The 19,682-nt window shown below is 45.4% G+C and overlaps 1 protein-coding gene across 10 annotated transcripts in view; it reads right to left on the reverse strand.

Annotated features, from left to right (window-relative positions):
* The window catches only part of macf1a (microtubule actin crosslinking factor 1a), a 231,165-nt gene that overhangs the window by 44,190 nt on the left and 167,293 nt on the right, over positions 1–19,682 (reverse strand). For all 10 annotated transcript variants that reach the window (XM_085263536.1, XM_085263533.1, XM_085263535.1 and 7 more), the window contains 7 exons: positions 19,287–19,514; positions 18,923–19,199; positions 18,114–18,706; positions 17,811–17,999; positions 17,525–17,731; positions 15,942–16,259; positions 15,660–15,842 (listed from right to left, as the gene is read on the reverse strand). In XM_085263536.1, the coding sequence (XP_085119662.1) occupies positions 15,660–15,842; positions 15,942–16,259; positions 17,525–17,731; positions 17,811–17,999; positions 18,114–18,706; positions 18,923–19,199; positions 19,287–19,514 (1,995 nt within the window). The remainder of the gene's footprint in view (positions 1–15,659; positions 15,843–15,941; positions 16,260–17,524; positions 17,732–17,810; positions 18,000–18,113; positions 18,707–18,922; positions 19,200–19,286; positions 19,515–19,682) is intronic.

Raw genomic sequence — 19,682 nt, forward strand, 5'->3', positions numbered from 1 at the left:
GTTCAATGATCTCCCTATTCTCTAATTTAAGAACAGCCTCCCACTCCCTTTCCTCTCGCTCAGCTCTCTCCTCCTCTGCTTTATCCCTTTCTTTTTTCCAGGCCTCCTCCTCCTCCTCAAGTATTCTTCTAACATTTCTCCGCTCCTCTTCTTCGAGCTCCTGAAGAATCCTGTGCTCATCCTCCTCAAATTTGAGTTCAGATGCTGTGCGTTCTCTGAGATCGCCACCCTGAGTACCCCATCCAAGCAGTCCCTCGTCACATCCCTCCTGACTGATACAGGGAGAGAGAGGCAGACCTCCATATATTAGCCCCTCTTCTTCCTTCAGGAAGGGAGATGGGGGGTCTAGAAGATAAAGTGACTCTTCATCTGTGTTATTATCCTCCCCAAGCAAGGGGGGTAAAGGAGGGAGTACAGGGAAGTTGTGTCTCAGGCCAACTTGAGTCCTTTTCCCTGTTGTTATGCTGCGGGGCCAGGTGCGGGCCTTGGTAGGGGGGCAGAAGACTGGTTTTGGTGGGATGAGAGGGGCATTGTCTCCCTGGTCCTGGTCCAAAAGAGGAGAATCCCTCTCTGAATCTGAAGTCTTGACCAACTCAAAATGCTCCTCTGGGATCTGTCTAACTCCAGCTTTAGAAGAGCTAGCAGTCCGTCTGTGCTCCTCTCGTTTTCGGTCTACCTGTCGAGACACACTGGGGCTGTGCTGTGGTGTATTTCCAGAAACCTGCAGTGCTCGAGTCTGACTAAGAGCAGGTAGCTGTTCTTTTGAAGGAGATGGCATTGCGTGGGCCTCCCTCTGTTGCTTCTGAAAAGCAGGATGAACCTGCTTTTGCCTGCTGAGAGGATGTTGAAGAGGAGGCAAAGGGCTGAGTGTGGGTGTCAGCGACGGTGAGGTGGGGACAGGAGGAGTGTGGGGCGCAGACGATAATGGAGAGGGTGTGTAAGGTGGCAAGGAAGGCATGGAGGACGTAGGGGTAGATGGAGGGAGGTGAGAAGGAACAGGTTGTAGAGGAGAGATGGGAATCCCTGCCCCAGACAAACGTTTCTCTGCCCCCTCAGCAGAGGACATCTCAAGTCTTTCTGCAAACTCAGGATAACTCGGGGGCATAAAGGCTTTCCAAGATCGCCGGTTTGGATTGTCTTTCTTATCGCTTCCCTGATGACGTCTCTTAGCCACTGCAGCCACCCCACCAACTGCTGATGAGGTTGGAGCAATAGGCAAGCCTGAACCTACGATACTAACAGGAGGTGACATAATCTGAGCATCACCAGTTAGCTTTAAGGCATCAAAGATCACCCTCTCATCCAGTTTCCTCACACCTCCGGCATTGTCTGCACTCCTGGAGACGAAAACACCACCTAAATCAGCTGCAATAGTGCCATTGCTGGATAGCGTGCTTCCCTCTCCTCTCACCTCCCCACCTGAACCCAACGTACTCCTGGAAGGTTGACACAGTTTGGTCCCTTGGTCAATCTGCTCATTGATGCGCATGGTATCATAAATTGATCGCTGGGGGACGTAACAGTCCTCTATGTACGCCTCGTCCTCATCACCTTTTCCAAGGCAGCGAGGGTTCTGCCTCAGACAGTCTGGACGGCTCAGGGGCTTCCCCATTGTGCTGAGAGTTAAGATGCAGGTATGGCACAACACTTAAAGAAATTAACCGAGAAAAAAGGTAAATTAAAAAGGAATCTTTGTGGGAAAAGATGTCCTGTTCCTTTAATTGTCCCTGGTGTAATGATCCACAGAAATAGACAGTCCATGTGGCTGCAATCCTTCACATTTGGAAAAACAAAAAGAAAATTAAATTTTCCATCCACAGCGTCATGTCGACTATGCAGTCTTATGTTCTTTCTATGTCACTTCAACAGCTGAGCACTTCCTGTGTCTTTCTGAGATGCTGTGTGGCATCAGCGGGGGAGTGAGAGAGACAGCCCACCCCCTCGGCACCATATTAATCAGCAGCTCTGTTTATTTCAAAGACTGTTAGGAATGAAAAAACGGTAGAGGGATGAGCACGGGGAGGAAGGGAAAGAAACGGTCGTCATTTCCCCCTCTGAGTAGTCCAAGGTGAGGCAAGCACCATGCAGATAACATCCCTTTGTTTTGCTGTCTGAAAGGCAAAGCAATCCCCTCTCCTTCATATTCAAGTATAGGCACAACAACTCATTCCTCGACTCCGGTTCGACTCCCCTGCAAGCTTCTAGCCTCCTTCCTTCCTTTCTGGCCTCCTCTTTTCTCTGTGGCACAACAGGAAAAGGCTAGAGCTTGGACAACTTCAGCAGCCTCTGAGAGGCAGGCATGGAAGTGTAAAAGTCTCCTTTTAAGGTGAGAAAACCCACTCTCAGTTATATAAAAGAAAGGCTGCGTGGGGTGCAAGGAACAGCAAAGTACTAACTCCAAGAACACGTTTCACTATTATCTTCTTATTTTCAAAAATATTTCTTGCAGGGAAAATACAGATAAAATCCAGGAAAGAAGAGAAAAAGTTTGTATCTTTTAAAGGATTTTTAAGGCAAAAAAAAAAATGGTGCAGAAGAAAATGCATGAAAATAGAAATTCCTTTACCAAGTCAATGCCACTTTGTGGTCTAGTCACTGTTCAGGCAGTCTTTTTCTGTCCTCCACTTTCATCACAAAGAGTCAGTGTTTATGCCTGCAGGAAAAACCCTGAATTTTTTCCAAAACGTCTCATCAGTATGATTATCAGTCATTCAGTCTTTAGTGAAAGAAAATCCACTCCGTAATCCATACAACTATCCCGTATTTAATGAAAATGTATCCCGAACAAAGAGAAATCAGAAGAAATCCTCATCCATGCTTCAACTCCTTTCTTTTATCCTGCTGTCTTTCTCTCTTATCCTCGGATCATCTGCAGCTCCAGGGGAGAGCTGGTACCGTGGATCGAAAGCAGGCATGCTCCTGGAGGGGTGAGGCTGGAGTGAAAGAGGGCATCTGGGGGTAGAGAGGAGAAAGGAGGGGGGCTGGGGGTTGGATCCTGGACCAGCCAGGCAAGCAGGAAGGCAGGCGAGAAGGGCAGAGCGGTGAGTCGTGGGACTGTATCCAGAGGGCAAAGTCCCAGACAGCCCTCCCAGCTCCAGTCCGAGCTCTGCTTTGCAGGCAGGGTCTTCCCCCTCTCTACAGCAGACAATCCCAGGATACGCTCCCTTCCCTTTCGCTCTCTCTCCGCAGCCTTCTTTCTCCTGTCTCGACTCCGTGGTGAGAATGAAACAAAGTGCCACGCAGTTCCTCCTCTCTGCCTTTGAAACGTGTGGGCTCCGCAAGCTTTCCTCTCCCTTTCCTTTCTCTCACAGCCTCTGTTCTCAGGCCACTACAGAGCTGAAATGGTTTGCAGCTGCTAAAAAAATCTCCCTCTTTTCCTCTCACTCTCGCTCTCTTGCTGCTCCCCCGCCTCACCTCACCCTCGCTCTCTCTCTCGCTGGCTGCCTCCCTCGCTACTCTCACTGTTTGTGTTTGAATTCAGCTCCGTTTGTTCTGTTTCCTGCACTGGTTTTAAAACACAGGAAGTGCTCCAATCATGCTGGTTTCCTCTCCCTCAAAGAAAAAAAAAAAAAAACCACACATGCGACAGAGGCAGAGAGAGAGGGAGAGAAAGAGAGAGAGAGAGGTGTTAGGGAGTTAAGTAGCGAGAGAAAAGGAGGCAGTGTGCTAAGAGGGAGCGTGGAGCCAGAGAGGGCTGTGCAGAAGAGGATTACCAAATAAAATTAGCAGATTAGATAAAGGGATGCTATTAAAACCGTTTTAAAATAAATAAAGGGGGGGGGGGGGAAGTATGAATTAAAAAACCAACTATATGATAACCCAGCTGAGAGTTTGCTTCATGCAGGCACTATAATACAGTATCTCACTAACACTGTCTGGCTGCCACTGTAGCCAGATTTGGTACTGTGGGAGAGAGAAAAAAAGAGAGAGAAGGGGGCTAGCGATGTGAGCAGGCTACATTCACGGCTGCATTCATCACAGCTTTGTAATCCACTCTTAATTCTCCGAAGGGTAAACCTCCTCCCTCCTCCTATGAGGACAAAAACACTGTCCACACAGAGGGAAATGATACAGAGTCAAAGAAAAAGAAAGAGAGGAGGGAGGAATGGAGGTAGGGAGAGGAGGGGGTGGGACTGTTAGCCGACGGCAGAGAATGAGGCTTATCAGCAATGAGCCGTCGCTCTCTTTTTTCTCTAAAGCAATAGTCCAGGCTGAAGGCAGACGAGGAAGTCCAGCCTGTTTTTATTCACTCCATTACTGCCCCTGTTGTCAAAGAGTTTTCCCACGTTTCAGTTGAGTCACAAGTTCTCTCGGTGTCCAGTCCAAGTGATGGTAGCAAGAAAAAAAGAGGGAAAAGAGCTGCTCGTGTAAAAAATAAATATGGAGAAGACACAGACACACAAAAGTCTGTGATATTCACAGGCTCCACTTGTGCATTCCCCGTCTGCGCCTTCACTGAAACCCAACACGGCAGAGGAGTGTGTGTGTGTGTGTGTGTGTGTGTGTGTGTGTGTGTGTGTGTGTGTGTGTGTGTGAGAGAGAGTGTGAGAGTGTGTCAGAGGGAGACACCAAGGGGCCAAGAGGAAAAGGGGCTGTGCACAAAAAAAAACAGGAGAGGAGGAGGAGGGAGCTTCTTCAGGTGGCCGCAATAAACCACCGAGCAGCAACCCACTCAGTCAGAAGGGGGATACCAGCTAACATGGCAACATGCCAAAGGTAGAGAACTTTAAGCCACTTTGTTTTTCTTCTCCTCATCCAAAGTTACAGGCTGCTCAGTGCCAGTTGTGGTGGTTCTCGTCCTCCTCCTCATTCTCTGGTTCGTCTTCCTTTTTCAACACAACTGTTTGTTTAAAGCAGCCTGGCAGCTGATCTGAATCGAGGAAAGCCTACTTTCTTTCTCTCTAGCTTACTCCACTGCTTTGCAACGCCTCACAGCTCCCTCATTCTCAACTGTTGCACAGATCAACCCGTGGCTTGCATGTCAAATATGCTAAATACTCCACTCTTTCTTTTTAACTGCCCTCCCTCCAAATACCCACCCCCTCTCTGTCAGTTGCCCTGCAGCTGTCATTGCCGCGTCCAAGGCAAACGTCTTCATAGAAACAAAAGGGGTTTGTCACAGAGTTCGCTACACACACCCACACGCGCGCGCATGCATGCAGCGCTCGCAAAATCTCGCGTGACCCACGGCTAACTGACAATCCCCTCTACACAGACCACAACAAGGTTTAAAGCCAAGCATTCGCAGATGTGGGCCAGCTACCAGGAGAGGAGGAAGGACAGGCACTGAGGGGAAAAAGTAAAAACAAAAAATGAAGAGTGGAGGAGCCAAAAAGGACGATGAGGGGCTGATTATTAGATTAGGCTAGTTTAATTTATTCATTTAAATTAACCCTACCCCCTCTTTACCTCATTGACTACTGACAGGCCGCATTGTCTGTGCCTCCACCCGTGCCCCCCTGGATTGGCTAAAGATTAAATTTGATTAGTCAAGTCCTCTGCGGATCCACTTGCGCTGCCCTGCTTTACTATGATTTCCACTCATTCCTCAGTCGTCTCAGCTAGTTTAACAGTCACACAGTTGATGGGATGAGCAGTAGCGAGGCTGTTTAGAGGCGGAGAGGAGTAAAAGAGCGTAAGGATTAGGGCTTTAATTTTCCCCGGGGCCGATCCTGTGGTGCAAACTTTACCGAGGTGCAGTGTGCACTAAATGGCCTGCTTTCCGAGTTAAAGGCTCACACTGCCTTTGTCTGCACCTAGAGGCTTGAAACCACTTAGTGTGGCTAAGTGACATTAACACAAACACAGGTGGAGGGCATAAAGTATGTATTATTGACTTTTCTGGGTCGTTTATTTGCTCTTGGGGGAACACCTGTCGACAGGAAAATATACTTTTTTCCCCCCTCTCCCTCCTCCTCCACGAGCCAAAGTAAATCTATAATCCGTCTCTTCAAACCGCTGCCATTTAATGTCATTTTCCTCGTCAACATCTTGCTTTTCAAGCTCCCTCCCCCTCTGTAGTAACCTGGTAGCAGGAAAAAAAAAGTAACTGCCATCTCCATCACCCTCCCTTTTTCCAACTCTCAGGGGTAGTTTTATATTAACTAGCAGAGCGTTTCACCTGCCTGTGTGCATGTGAAAGCATTTATTGTTCTCAAGCTTCCTCAGTCTGAGAGAGAGAGACACACAAAGAGGACAAGGACCCACATACAAAAACACCACGAACACCTCTGAGTAAAAACAGGCACGCACATCCACCATCGCGCACAACATGTTCAATAAAAGCACCTGCCAATCACATAAACACACCAATGATGGTCATAATGGTAGTTTGAAACTTTGCAGATTTTCGGGGCCGATTTGCTTTGTGTGTGTTGCAGGTAGGCAGCTGCTTGTGTGCATTTCAATTTAACGGTAAATTAGCCTGCATGTGAACACACACACATGCATAAACACAAACACACACACACTCTTTTAGGAAAACAAGAACTTCACACTCTCCCCAGCCAAACCCTGCAGTGTGTTTTCATTCAGCTGGCAGCCAGCAGTCTATGTTACAGATGGAGTTTAACGTCCATGTGCGATTAATGCAGGAAGGACTTTCCACATTATAAACACTTTGGAGGTCAGCTCTCTGAGGTGGATTACACCATTTGATCAGTTTTAGTGTGTAAAAATAGGCTGATCCTCCGTTTTCAGTGACCTCATGTTTCTCTCTCTCACCCACACACAGCACCTGTGAGGCAGCCTGCCAAGGAGTCAAATCCAGAGGTCATCCCCCTTTTTCTTTCTGGCATGCCTCCTCTGCTGTTTTTATTCGAGCCTCTTCCTCCTCCCACACATCCACGTTCACACACCTGACTCGCACTCACTGGGATCTTACACCACCCTCCTGGCCCAAAAATCTCTCATTCAGTGTGTTTGCTCTCAGCCATGGCATTTATTTATTGTTTATTATATGCCATCATAAGGCGGATGACAGTCGCAATAAGCACAAGGTAAACAACCACCATTACAAGCTTTACGGTTGACTACATCACGAAACAGCAAGAATTATATTTGATACTTGTTAGGGTTCACTGTGCTAATGTTATGCTAACATAGCTGTTTTGCTAGCGATCATGTAGCGCATCATTATATACCAGCTAGTCCAACTTCAGTAACCCCACAAACGTCACTGCTGTTTACTTTTCTGTCTTCATTTATGTTGGAAGTGATAGCAGAGCAGTACGTTTGAATTTTTCAGAAATCTCAGTCAGAACATGCTATATCACGTTTAGGTGGAAACTAGCGAGCTAACTTCCTGCTAACTTCTAACTCCGCTGAATTTAATAAATTCTGTTTTCATGGATGCCTGGATGTTAAACTTAATTGTTACACCTGGTAAAGCAGCAATGCTGATCATTTTATTAAAGATGAAAGAATTTAGACAGTTTTTAACTCTCAGTCATGCCGCAGTGTTCGTTTGACTTTGGGACCTGAAGAGGACGGAGTTTTGGACCCAGATTACTCCACGAGGCTCCTGACTACGGTAGCCGTAATGCTCCTGACTACGGTAGCCGTAATGCTCCGACAATCCATCAAGCAGTGCGGCTTCATAGCTTACCAAAGTTGTGCTATGGATATGACGCCGTGTACCACATAAAATTGGTTAGAGGTCAGTAAACACAATAAGAATTCGTACATACACAGGGTAGATTTTTGAGAAAATTAAAGGATTTTAAGTGCGCCTTATAGTGCAGAAAATACGGTACAGTTAACCCAAGGTTCAGAAATGATACAGCTTTTATTCTTTTTATTCAGCATAAAACAGTGAAAGGTTACAAAGAAAGCAAATGCTTAACTTGTGAATTTAGAAGCTTTTCTGTGTCCCTGAGAATGTCTTTGTTGTACTAGTGGCTAAATGAGACCATAGAGTTTGTGCATTTTGCTTTTGCATAACTTCAAAAATCATCAAAGCTGCATCAGTTTGTAAAGATCGCATTGCTGGAAAAAGCCGGTAAGCACCAATAACTTTTCCCACACCACACACAGATCTTATTTACTGTGATAACACAAAAATGAAAGCTTTTTGTCTAGGAAGCCAGCATGGCACCAACTTCTGGGTTTGCCTAGAAAAACAAGTAAAAGCTGCACAGATCTGCTGTGTTTTACATCAAAACTCACAATCTGACTCAAAACGACAGTTTGTTTCTTTTATTTTTGGCAGCGCTGCTGTAACGCATGAAGAAAATGGTTTGCTGGTATGAGCAAGACCTTTTGTAAAAAAAAAAAAGACAAGTTGTTTGAAAGGCTGTATACGTTGGTCTGAAACGTGTCTATAAAGTTTAGCAAATATTATATTACACTGTTAGCTTTAATGCCTCGATATTTGGTGCAGAGGTCATAAGAATAAATGTTACACTAATTCTTTTCTAAACATTTTCAAGTGTCAAGGAAGTCTATCTTGGCTTGACCTGCAGCATTATTCAGTTTTATTATGTTTATTTTATTATGCCCAGTATTTGGAGAGAGAAGAATGATATCGAGTTCCATCTTATCGGGTCCTGTTGGACAAGTTTTGTGAAAATATTTATGTCAGTATTGTCGAATTTCTCTGAACTGAGAGAAAGAGCGAGGAAAAAAGCGAGAGCGAGAAGACCGGGCTGAGCTGTGGCATACCTTTCTAATTCACAACAGCTGAAACAATATAGGACCTGAGAGGAGGGAGGCCAAGACACACACACACACACACACGTATATATGCGTTAACTCACACCATCCCGGACACATTTTGATCACAGACAAAACAGTTGCTCACTTCTCAGTCGTTTTCAGATGTATACTGAAGTGAAACATCTGTGTAAATGTGTGTGTTATAAAAAGGTCCAGCCGAAAGGCTCAGGTTTTAGGATAAGATAAATTATATTACTTTGATCCAATCGGCCTCTCAGAGGGACAAAAAGAAAATGCAGCAGTAAAAATAAGAGTCATGACCTCAGACACACACTGAATCTGTCTTTGGCTTACACACAGACTCACACACTCGCATTAGACACGAATATGCAGACAGAAAGAGATCAGAGAGACAGAAAGTAGTCCAGGAAAATTCAGAGAGCCAGTAAACAGAGTTGCCGTCCAGATGATGTATGACTTGGATTAGGCGGGGAGTCATGGGAGGGTTACTGGGTTCTGACACACTGAACTCTACTGACAGCACACAAACTTTTCAGTTCCATTAGACAAGCCGAACTTCAAAAATATAAGGCTGGGAGCATCGACTGGATTCACTCTTTCAGTATCATATGTTTTCTATTTGTCAGATTAAGTGCAATTAATCACCTAAACGGTTTTTACTGAATCCACTGAAGGTGACTTCACTGCTCCTGCTTTTGATCAGGACTTGTTTTGATGTTTCAGGTTTTTTTTTTAGCTTTAACATTAATAATAAGTTTTTATATTACACCTTTACATTTGTACGCTGACTCTGTGTGTTTGTGAGTGTATTAGTAATGTTACCACTGTTCTTGTAGTGCAAAAGAATTTTGCTTTTCTCTCAAGAGTCATGGTTAGCTGGTTAAATTACAAAGAAATTACACAATCATAAATATGTGAAAGTCAAAAAAATCTTCCCAAGAAGTTTTATCTAGGAATGTATGACTAACTGGAAAACAGCACAACATTTGGGGCGCTGAAAGGTTCAATATCTGCATCCACCTTACTGCTGCTTACCGAAGGATAAAGGACTAAATGCGCAAACAACCTTATAGGTGAAAATAGGCCATGTTCCAGCTTCACAGCGGGCCAAATGACGACCAGTGAGCTACTGGCCCAGTTTGGCTCGACTTCTACACCCATCATTAAATAGCTGCTGACACAGTCGGTGCGGGGAAGGACAGTGAGTCACAGGCTTGCAGATTCTTGGAGGACTGAAAACTAGTGCATGGCGAGGTGGAGAGGAGAGACGAAGGAGGCTGACACAGCGGAGAGGAGGAAAAAGGTGCGAGGGAGGAGGATATGGAAGGGGTGAAGACAGAGGAGGTGCGCAGGCATGATTTAGAACTGGGATTTTAACAAAAACGTGTGCACACAAGGACACACAGATGCCTGCTGTGCCGATGTCACCCAGACTAACCAGCCCTTCCCAGGAATGTCCATCTGCAGTTATGGGTTTAGAGCCTCCTAACGCCCCTCTGCTAAATCACCAGTGTGAATATGTGTGCGCGCCTTCTCATCCCACCCAGAGACTATGTCAGCTGCTTAGGGACGAGGGGAGCCAGGGGCATGCAGAGAGATGTTGAAGCCACACCCTGATGTGCGTGTGTGCGTACTTGTGTGTGAGGGTGGGGTGAGCAGACAGCTGAGATTCCGGTTGCAACCCGAAAAAGACTGGAATTAGAAGCATCCTCTGATGCGCAGTGCATACACACCTCTCATCAGGCCACAGAGCAACCCTAAATACAAACACAGATTCCACGGTAGCGCATATGTGAAAACAGGATGGCCAAGTATAAACATGTACATGATAAATGGCAAAACTCTTGCTGGGAACAGAGAGCCAGGCAGGCAGCAGCACTGCCGGCTCATTACATCGTACATGTTCTCCTAAAGGCATATTATTAAATCAGTGCCAATGCAACAAGGGTTTGAGAACGAACACATAGACCAGACTGAAACGTTTTATGATTTACTGGAACCTTTTGAATAGACTTGGACAAAGAGCAAACATTTATGCACCCACTGATAAATGAACTGCATTAACTTTTGTTAGCCTCCCTTTTTTCATCTGGCACGATAATCAGATCAAAGTCCAATAATGTGTTTCATGAGAAAACTAATGTCTCGTTCTGATTAGCTATTTTAAGAATACTGAGACAGTAAAAATGGTAAACATCAGTATGTTAGTACACTGATGTTACTTTTTAGCTCTGCTTACCCGAACAAAGCTGCTACTGGCTTCTTGATTTGAGAGATATAAACAAGCTTTCGGGGTTAAAAATGAGCAAAACAAAGTAGTAAAGCTGCAGTTCTTCTAGTGGCCACTTGAGGCCGACTCGTTAAAATGCATAGTCTCATTATTAAAAAAGATTTGGTCTTTAAAGCTACTTTTTTCCATCATGACAACTCTGCATGGGATTTCTTAACACTCACCTGCCTAAATATTATTAAGACTTCCTCATTAGGGGCGTGTCTGCTTTCTCTGTTAACTCCGTTACTAAACTCAACCTCTCAGCCCAATTCATGGTTTTAATGAACTGAACAGTCTGTTCAAGAAGTTTGTGCCCTGGTTATAGTTAAATACTAGTTTAATTTAGATGTTACTTAGCACTAATTAACAGGTATATGTGCATGTGTACCCATACAGTCTAGTGATGGAGCTTGATAACCTAGCTCACACATTAGCACTTCTTGGTTTGAAATAACAACACAGTGAAGGTCAAAATGCTAAAATCGAGATTCAAAATGAGGCTTCACAAACCCGTGGGTGACATCGAGGTGGCGGTTTCTTGGATTTTCAACCCCTGCCAAAAAACTTTTACATTAAACATCACATTTTTCAGTCAGTGACATCTGCTCACTTTCAGTTTCTCACAGCCAAACTTTTAGATGTTTATCTAAGAACAAAATGATGTTTCCGAGGCTCGGAGTGTCTTGAATAAATCGCAGTGTAACAGGAATGCTAATAAAGAGACAAAGAGCAGAAGGAGACTGCTCTCTCGCACCCTCATTGACTCAGTAAGCCTCTGTGAGATCACCATTGGGAACTTTAAACAATAATCTGACAACATCACCACCCACTCCCATGACCCCATCATCCCACGGCTAGCCTCCACACACACACACACACACACACACACACACACACACACACACACACACACACACACACACACACACACACACACACACACACACACACACACACACCTCATCTTGAGCCCACTGGTCTTTTTAAGCATTGGCATGACATCATCTCTCTGGATTGGAAAAGGGGTCTGTTGGGGGAGGGGAAGGGGGCTGAAGAGAGGGGAGAGGGGTGGCCCGGTCTGTTTTAGAGCCAGACAGACATGTTTAGGTTTGAAATGAGCCTGGATCGGTTACAGAGAGAGTGAAACAGAGAGAGAGGTGGAGGGGAAAAAAACAAAACCAGGAGGGCTGGTTCACAAAAGTGGACGAAAGACATTTTCTCATCTCAAGACTATTAGAAGACACAGGACAAGATATTCTTCAGCTACCAAGAAAAAAAATGAAAAAAGTCAAAACGGGGTCAGACAGAAGACCACAGCAACGTAAACCGTCTATCACAAAATTCCTCATCTTTCCCTGTGTATCTGTAATCCTGCCCGATAGTTTGTCTTTTTCTCGATTCTTCACAATATCCCCCCTGCTATCCTCTCTTCGGTGCCCTCCTATAAATACCCCCCCTGCCCCCAGATAGAGTGACAGACCATTTCTCCATGCTCTACATACCCTGCAGACAGTAGCTATTATACATTCTGCCCGTGATATTTTTGCAGTCTGTCTGCACCTCGGCTCACAGTTCACAGCTTTAATAGAGGAAAGGTCTTCATCACTGAAAAACAACACAAGCTATTTACCTCTTAAATAACACATACAGACACGCGATGGAATATTTGACTTATATTTTGATTGCGTCTGTTTCACTACAGCTGAAATGCTGCAATTTCACACTGTAGCAAATAGAGTAGACCATTTATCAGGTCTACAGCCATGCTCGTGGCTTTTTAAGGCGGTATGGGCATTTTATTGTCGTGTGTCAAGTTATGTAGCTGTATGTATGTTTCTTTATTTGATCGGAGATTGAGCTTGAGCGATGCTGCAGCTTTGCTTCATCATCTGAGAACAATGAAATCTGTATAGACATTATAGGGAAGATCCCGAGGGCCAGATTTACTAACCAGGGAAAAATAGCGTGTGAGCGTAATCCACAAATAAATTGAACATTAGATAATACCTTCACTGTATTTAATTAAGAAACATTTTTTCTTGTCACCATGCGTATGATGCGTGCTTGTGTAAACTCATTTAAGGGCTAAAATCTTGTTAAGCGATTTCTTTTCTGCATCAAAATGAAAATATGCTGGAAAAGCTGCTTATTATTAATATGAAACATGCTTTATTTGATAAAAAATAATATCAGTTGCCTCTTTAAACCTTGTAAACACTGAAATATTGCTTTGACCTAATTACTCCCAGTCATATGGCGCATTAGTACACCTGCAGATCTGCTCGCTAACATGATTAATTCAAGTGCAAAATATTTGACGGAGCTTCACACTCTTTGATGTGGCTCCGTTTTTCAAGTGTAGCCTATTTATCTGGATCTCTCCTCTCATCCTTCCCTTCTTCTTTCAGCAGCTCTTTATCTCCTCTATTTGTTTGTTCTCTGCTACACATTCCCTCGGCTCGCTCTCATTAAGAGCCCGGTGAGGGGGAAGAAGAGAGAAAAACCCAGAAACGCACACAAAGAAAGGTTAGTAGGCCAAGAAGGAGGCGCACCGGAAATTAAGATGTTTCAATATATCCGAATAATCAAATTAGGATGGAAGAAAACAAGAAAGGTGCAGAGGTTTAAAAAGTTGAGGATGAAGAGAAACAGGAACAAAGAGTCACATGGAATGAGTAAAAACTCTTCTTTGATCCACCCACGCATCTCGACAACAGCGGAGATGATCGCTCTCAAGGGGACGAGGACGACTCAGACTAAATTTGTCGTGTGCAAAAAAATGATTAGCGCCCATATTATGCGAGTCATCGATCATCCTGAAAAAGCAGGACCTTCCTGGAGCGCCACAAGCTGCAGATGGCAGAAAATGCACTGACTATGCGTGGGACTCATTGCATACTACTCCTGAGCTCTCACATAGTTGTCTAAAGTGGACAGGATATTACATCATGTCAAGAAAATGTACTCGTTAACGAGAGAAGTCAGACTGAAAGACTAGCCTAGGCCTGTGAACCGAACACTGGAGGTGCCAGGAGTTTCTCCCAGCGGGATTTTTTTCTTTAAATGCAGAACGAGCTGTAAACAGTTATGTCTTAATGACAACTTACAGTATTACAGTACATACAGGATTAAGGATTTCATTATTTAGGTTAATACCTCACTGTAAACATGCGGTGTGTAAACAGTCAGATCCTAAATTTGGATCCACTGGCTCAGAATTATCACATTTCTTACTCCAGTATTTATTTTCCTGCAGTTCAGTCTTCTGCCACAATAAGTCAGCTGTCGATTGAAGTTGTGAAGCAACTTGAAAAGAATGTGCTGTGTTTGTGTCGTTGTAAATCCAGAAACTTTGGGTTATGGGCTGTTAACAGGACAAAATAAACTTCTTACAGAGGTCACGTCTTCAGGAGTCCTTCCAGTAATTTTACAGGCAATTTAATTTCTACTCAGCAAATGTGTCATTTGCTTTATTTTTCTTTTCCAATCTTTCAGCTCCAGCCTCTTAGTAATTGTTAAACCCGTAAACTGTAAATTTGCAACACAGGATTCAAAATATTTGATCAAATCTTGGTTTGATTGAAGTCTGAAGCTGGGTGGTTCTGTGGTGGCTAGCAGCCTCTCAGTATCTAATGTTGTATGTTATAAGCTTAAAACCGCACTCTCTGTGTAGTGCAAGCTGTATTTATATGGTTTAGAAAGTTTATGTAACGCCCAGACTACCACCAAAGACTCACGCTGGGAAACGTGTCCTCAAACGCCTCAAATCCTCGAGGTAAAAAGGAGCAGCACAAACAAAGACAGTGCAGCCATTCCTTGTGTTTACAGAACCCGAGCTCGTCTCAACCACAAGAAAAGGAAAAAATAGACTCGTTTTGCCTCGGCATCAAATTTAGATCATTTTCCATCACCACAGTGACGAGGCTAACGAGGTAAAAACGCTAGCTGGGCGGGGCTTGAACATCACGAGGAGGGAGGGGCGTCATAAGTATTTGAGGGAGGGAGAGTGCGTTCACATATTGGCTGGAAATGTTGACAGAACCACAACTATCCTTAAAAGAACAGGAGCTGCGTGATTCAGCAGCGTGTCAGGCGTTTCAAAGAGACATGTGACTCAGCTAATCACCGTGTCCGAGTCCTGATGCACAACAGGAGTCCCCCCCACACACACTCACCCCCACCCATGTACCTCATGGTCTCTAGAGAGATGAGCAAGAGGAAGAGCACAGATACAGACCCCCTCAGAGACACATATTGAATGTCACTATTCATAACTCACTCACACACACGCAGCTCTAAATCAAAGCTCATGTTACGCTGAAGAGTCGCTGTGTATCTGTGCAATTTCATTTCAATGGCATCATGAGAAGGGAGACACACAAACACGAACAACCCGTTCACCCAGAGCTATTTTAGATTCTTGCATGTCGTCGACGAGCAGACACAATACCCGCCTGAGCCGATGATAAACTCTTGTCTTCTCAGAATCATACATATACTGTAGTCATAACAATGAACAGTGGAAATCACACAATCGAGCTGAATGTAACAAGGAAAAAAGAAGATTTGGTACAAACTACTGCAAATCTGATTCCTTGTTGAAAAACCTCAAAACATTCAGTGACAACGAATTCAGTGGCTGCAAACTTGCTGCTTTCACAGTCACACACACAGACTGCACATATCCACGTTAATAACCAGTGAGTCCTACCTTGAACTCCTGCAGCTGCTGCTTAATCATCTCCACCTCTGTGCCAACCAGGCCCTGCGCATTCAGATTCTCTTCTGCTCTTCCCAGCAGGCCTTGCAGCTCAGCCACCAGCCTGTAGAAATCACGAACACGGTCCGCAGCATCCTCGATTTGGTCCAACCTGGCCTGGCCGCGTTCACTCAACTAGAGAGCAGAAAACACAAATCAAGGATGTTACTAACATTTACCAAAGCCGCCACGAGTCAGGATAACCTCCATCACATCAGCGTCCTCTTCACTCACCTTGCCGGCCTGGCGGCTCAAAGCCTCCGTCTCCCTCCTGAGTGCGAGGAGGTCGGGAGAGGAGCCTTCGCGCCGCAGCATGGTGGTACACTCTGACGCGTGGCCCTCCAGCTCAGTCCTGAGGTTGGCCAGACGGGAGAGGAAGCCCTTCAGGGCGTCGGCCTGAGAGGCCAAGGAGTCCGCGTCGCGTCCAACGGGACTGAAGGAGTCCAGTTCATCATCAAGGTCGGCGAGACGTGAGAAGACGTCCCGCACGTGAGCCTGGACCTCGCCGACGCCCTGCAGCCGTGACTCCAGGGAGGAGCAGCACTGCTCGATCTGATGGAGGAGGATAACAAGTATTTAACTATGATTGTACTTGACCTTAAAATGCATTAATTTAACAACACACGTTAAAGAGATTTAAAAATACAGCAGCATCTGCCTTACAACTGAAAGACCATCTCCCCACGTTTTACTCTGACATGAAATCTCTTTTCTCTGAAGCGTCAAACCAGAAAACATCACAAATGAAAGGGCAGAAAGAGCATGACGACTTTTTGCTTTTCAGTGCAGTGACTACTTTTTTGGAAATATTTTCTTTTTTTTTTAAAAAGCAACAAAAGCAACAAACAAGAACCAGAAATTTAATAAGAATAGAGACCCAGTAATGATATCAGCTTAGAACAGAAGACTGCTTGTTCAAACCACAAATTAATCAGACAGAGAGAAGCCTGTGTGGTAATATTTTCTGTCCAAAGCAACAGCTCAAGGCTAGAGAACAACGTGTGACCAAACCAGAAAATGATGCAACACAGCAGCGAGTATAAATAGATTTCGTCTGTGTAGGTGCAAGGAAGGGACAGTAGAAGCATCATTGCGCAAAGCACCGCAGAACTGTTTCCTCGGCAGCAATGTCATCAGATCGATAGTTTGTCTTGTTTTAAAAAAGGTAAATAAAACATCTTAGAGGATCCCAGCGTAGCCTGATGGCTTCGATACTGTATACAGTGAGAAGTTGTGTGGTAGTTGTGACCTTAAATGGAATATATGGAAGCTGGATTGCAGAAATAAGATGAAACGTTATGGGCGCTGAATTCTGAACGCTCTGGTTTACATTTCAAACTGTGACAAAGTGCTGAACGTCCACACCGACCATACACAGCATCACTACTATAACATTAACAGCCAAACTCTGACAGCTATAGCTGTTCTGCTCTCCCTCAGTTCACTGGCACACTCACTAGATCAGACACCCTCTCACACAATGACCCTTGGAATAAATCGTTCGTCCGGTGGTAAAACATGTCTTCAGTCCAGATTGCAAAAATTGCTGGTTGGGTTTCATCAACTTTTATGGCTCCTTTCATCACTGCCCCTTTGTCACATCCTGCTGTTTTACCAAAGCATGTTCCCGGGTGGCAGATTTGGCACTTTAATATGTGCATCAAGTATATTTTAGACAATTCCAGGCCACGTACAGGTAATCAGGGAATAGGAAGTTCACCCTTTTTGATAAACACAGATGTATCTGATGCCCGAGTACATTAAAGAAACTTTAACAAACCCCCTCCCTTTTTAATTACAATGACCCTGCTCCCCACCTTGTCAGTAACATCTTCATACTCTTTCTCTGCATCTTTGGCCTGCTCCTGGAGTCTCCGTGTTCCCTCTGTGCTGCCTCCTGGTGTCTGGGGTGCATCCTGCACCAGCCCCTGAGCCAGGTCTCTCAGGTAGACCACCTGAGGCTGCAAGGATCTCAGACTCTCCTGCTGACTTCTCAACCTCTCCAGGCTTTTGGCACTGCATGCCTGAATGTGAAAGAAGGCGATGTGGTCACTGCTGGCAATAACGTAAGTGTGAAGGTTAATGATCAATGCTTTTCAGTACCTGAGGTCCTAGAGCCTCCTGCACTTCGATTTGGTGCTTGGCAGCCTCCAGTCTCCTCTCCACTGCCTGTCTACCTTCTTCAAACTCCTTCAGACGGCTGGCCAGCTCCTCCAGCTGGGCGGTGCGATTGTGGAGGCTTTCGCCCAGTCCATCTACCCTCCGGTTCAGCTGAGCCTTCTCATCACGTACCTACAAAAAAACATGTGTTTATCATTTACTGAACTTTAGATTTTTTCATACATTTTAATCTTGCATCGCCAATCAGATGAATGGATTTATCAGTCTCCATATTTCAGTCCATACCTCTTCCTCCCCGATGCAGCACTGCTCCAGCAGCTGATCAGATGCAGCATTAAAGGCTTCAAGTAGAGGTTGTCGTCTCTCGATGTCCAGGGACAGATTTCGTGCTTTCTGCGAGGCTTCATCCAGGGCAGACGAGTCAAGTGATGGTTGTAACTCTTTTTCTTTCCCTTCGCAGTCTGCTAACCACGGTACCAGCTCAGCCTTGTGCTGCTGGTAAGTTTCTGCTTTGTTCAGAGTGTTTTTCAGTCTTGCCTCCCTGTCTGAGATCCTGTGGTTCAGGCCCTCCCAGTCCTGTCTCAAGGAGGTCAGACGGGCCTGCAGGGCTGAGCGCTCGTCTACTGGTAGAGTGGCGAGGAGCGACGCTCCCTCAGCCTGGATCAGCTCGTAGGAGCCTCGCTGACTGGCAATCCCACGCTGGAGCTCATCTGTCTCTGCCAGCAGGGAGCGAATGGCCTCCGGCTGACAGGGCAGGGCGACGGTTGATGATTCTCTAGGATCTGTCTGCTTGTCAAGCCAGGAGCGCAACTCCTCAAACATCTGCTGGAACTGCTGGGTGGACGACAGGGCAGCCTGGAGCTGAGACAGACCGTCAGCTAAAGGAAAGAAAAGCAGAGCAAGAGGAATTAGAAACAAACACCAAACAAGTACATTAATAAAAATGACAAAAAGGACTTCAGAAGGTTCTGATGTATTTATCAGTGAGTTAGTTAGTAGCAGGTTTTTGTATCAACAATTATCAATCATAATAATAATAAAAATTGTAAAATAGTAATGATAATCATTCAATGTGCCACATAAACTCCACATACCTGCACGCTCCTCCAAACTCTTGAGCGGCCCGCTGACACCCTCCAGTCGTTTGCTCAGCTCTTCTTTCAGGTAGGGTTCAGCCACGATGGCGCTCAGCTCCTGACAGAGCTTCTCCGCCTCGGCAAGCTCGGTCCGCCTTCTCTCCAGCACAGATCGGATCTCTCCGGTTTCCTGCAGGCGGCGTTTCAGTGCCTCGGGTTGAGCGCTCAGTGAGGCCTGAGCATCCAACCTCTCACTCAGAGCAGACAGACTGGAGGAAAGATCTCGGAGCAAGGCCTGAATGGGAGATTAGAAATGTTTACCACCACATGAGGAATGTGACTCAAGATTCTGCTGAAACCTCTCGACTTGTCTCAGTCTTACCTGGTACCGTTCGCTGGTTCCTTGGGCCTGATCGATGTGGTTCGACCTCTGTGTCAATTTGCTTGTTAGGTCCTCCCACTGCTGGGAGATGGAGCCCAGTTCAGAACGCACCTCTGCCAGGTCCTTGGGGTCCTGAGCAGAGTCACCGGTCTGGGAGAGGATGCCCTCAGCTGACTGAGTCAGCTGGTCAAACTGTGGCCGCCGGGTCTCAAACTCCCGCAGCATGAACTGAAGGAAAGAGGAAAGATCAAAGGCATCATTACAAATTCAATGAAGTAACCTGTCGATATCAAAAACATACAATCTGTCTAAGAATTGAAAGCCTGCAGAAACCCCCCCACTTTTTCTTGTGCTGGATTTTCATTGAACATCACTGTTTCACCTACTCAGAGCTTT

This window comes from Mchenga conophoros, linkage group LG22 (genome assembly GCF_057382185.1).
Source record: "Mchenga conophoros isolate Kocher_MC1m ecotype Shallow Benthic linkage group LG22, M_conophoros_male_GT1.1, whole genome shotgun sequence".
In the NCBI taxonomy this organism is placed as follows: domain Eukaryota; kingdom Metazoa; phylum Chordata; class Actinopteri; order Cichliformes; family Cichlidae; genus Mchenga; species Mchenga conophoros.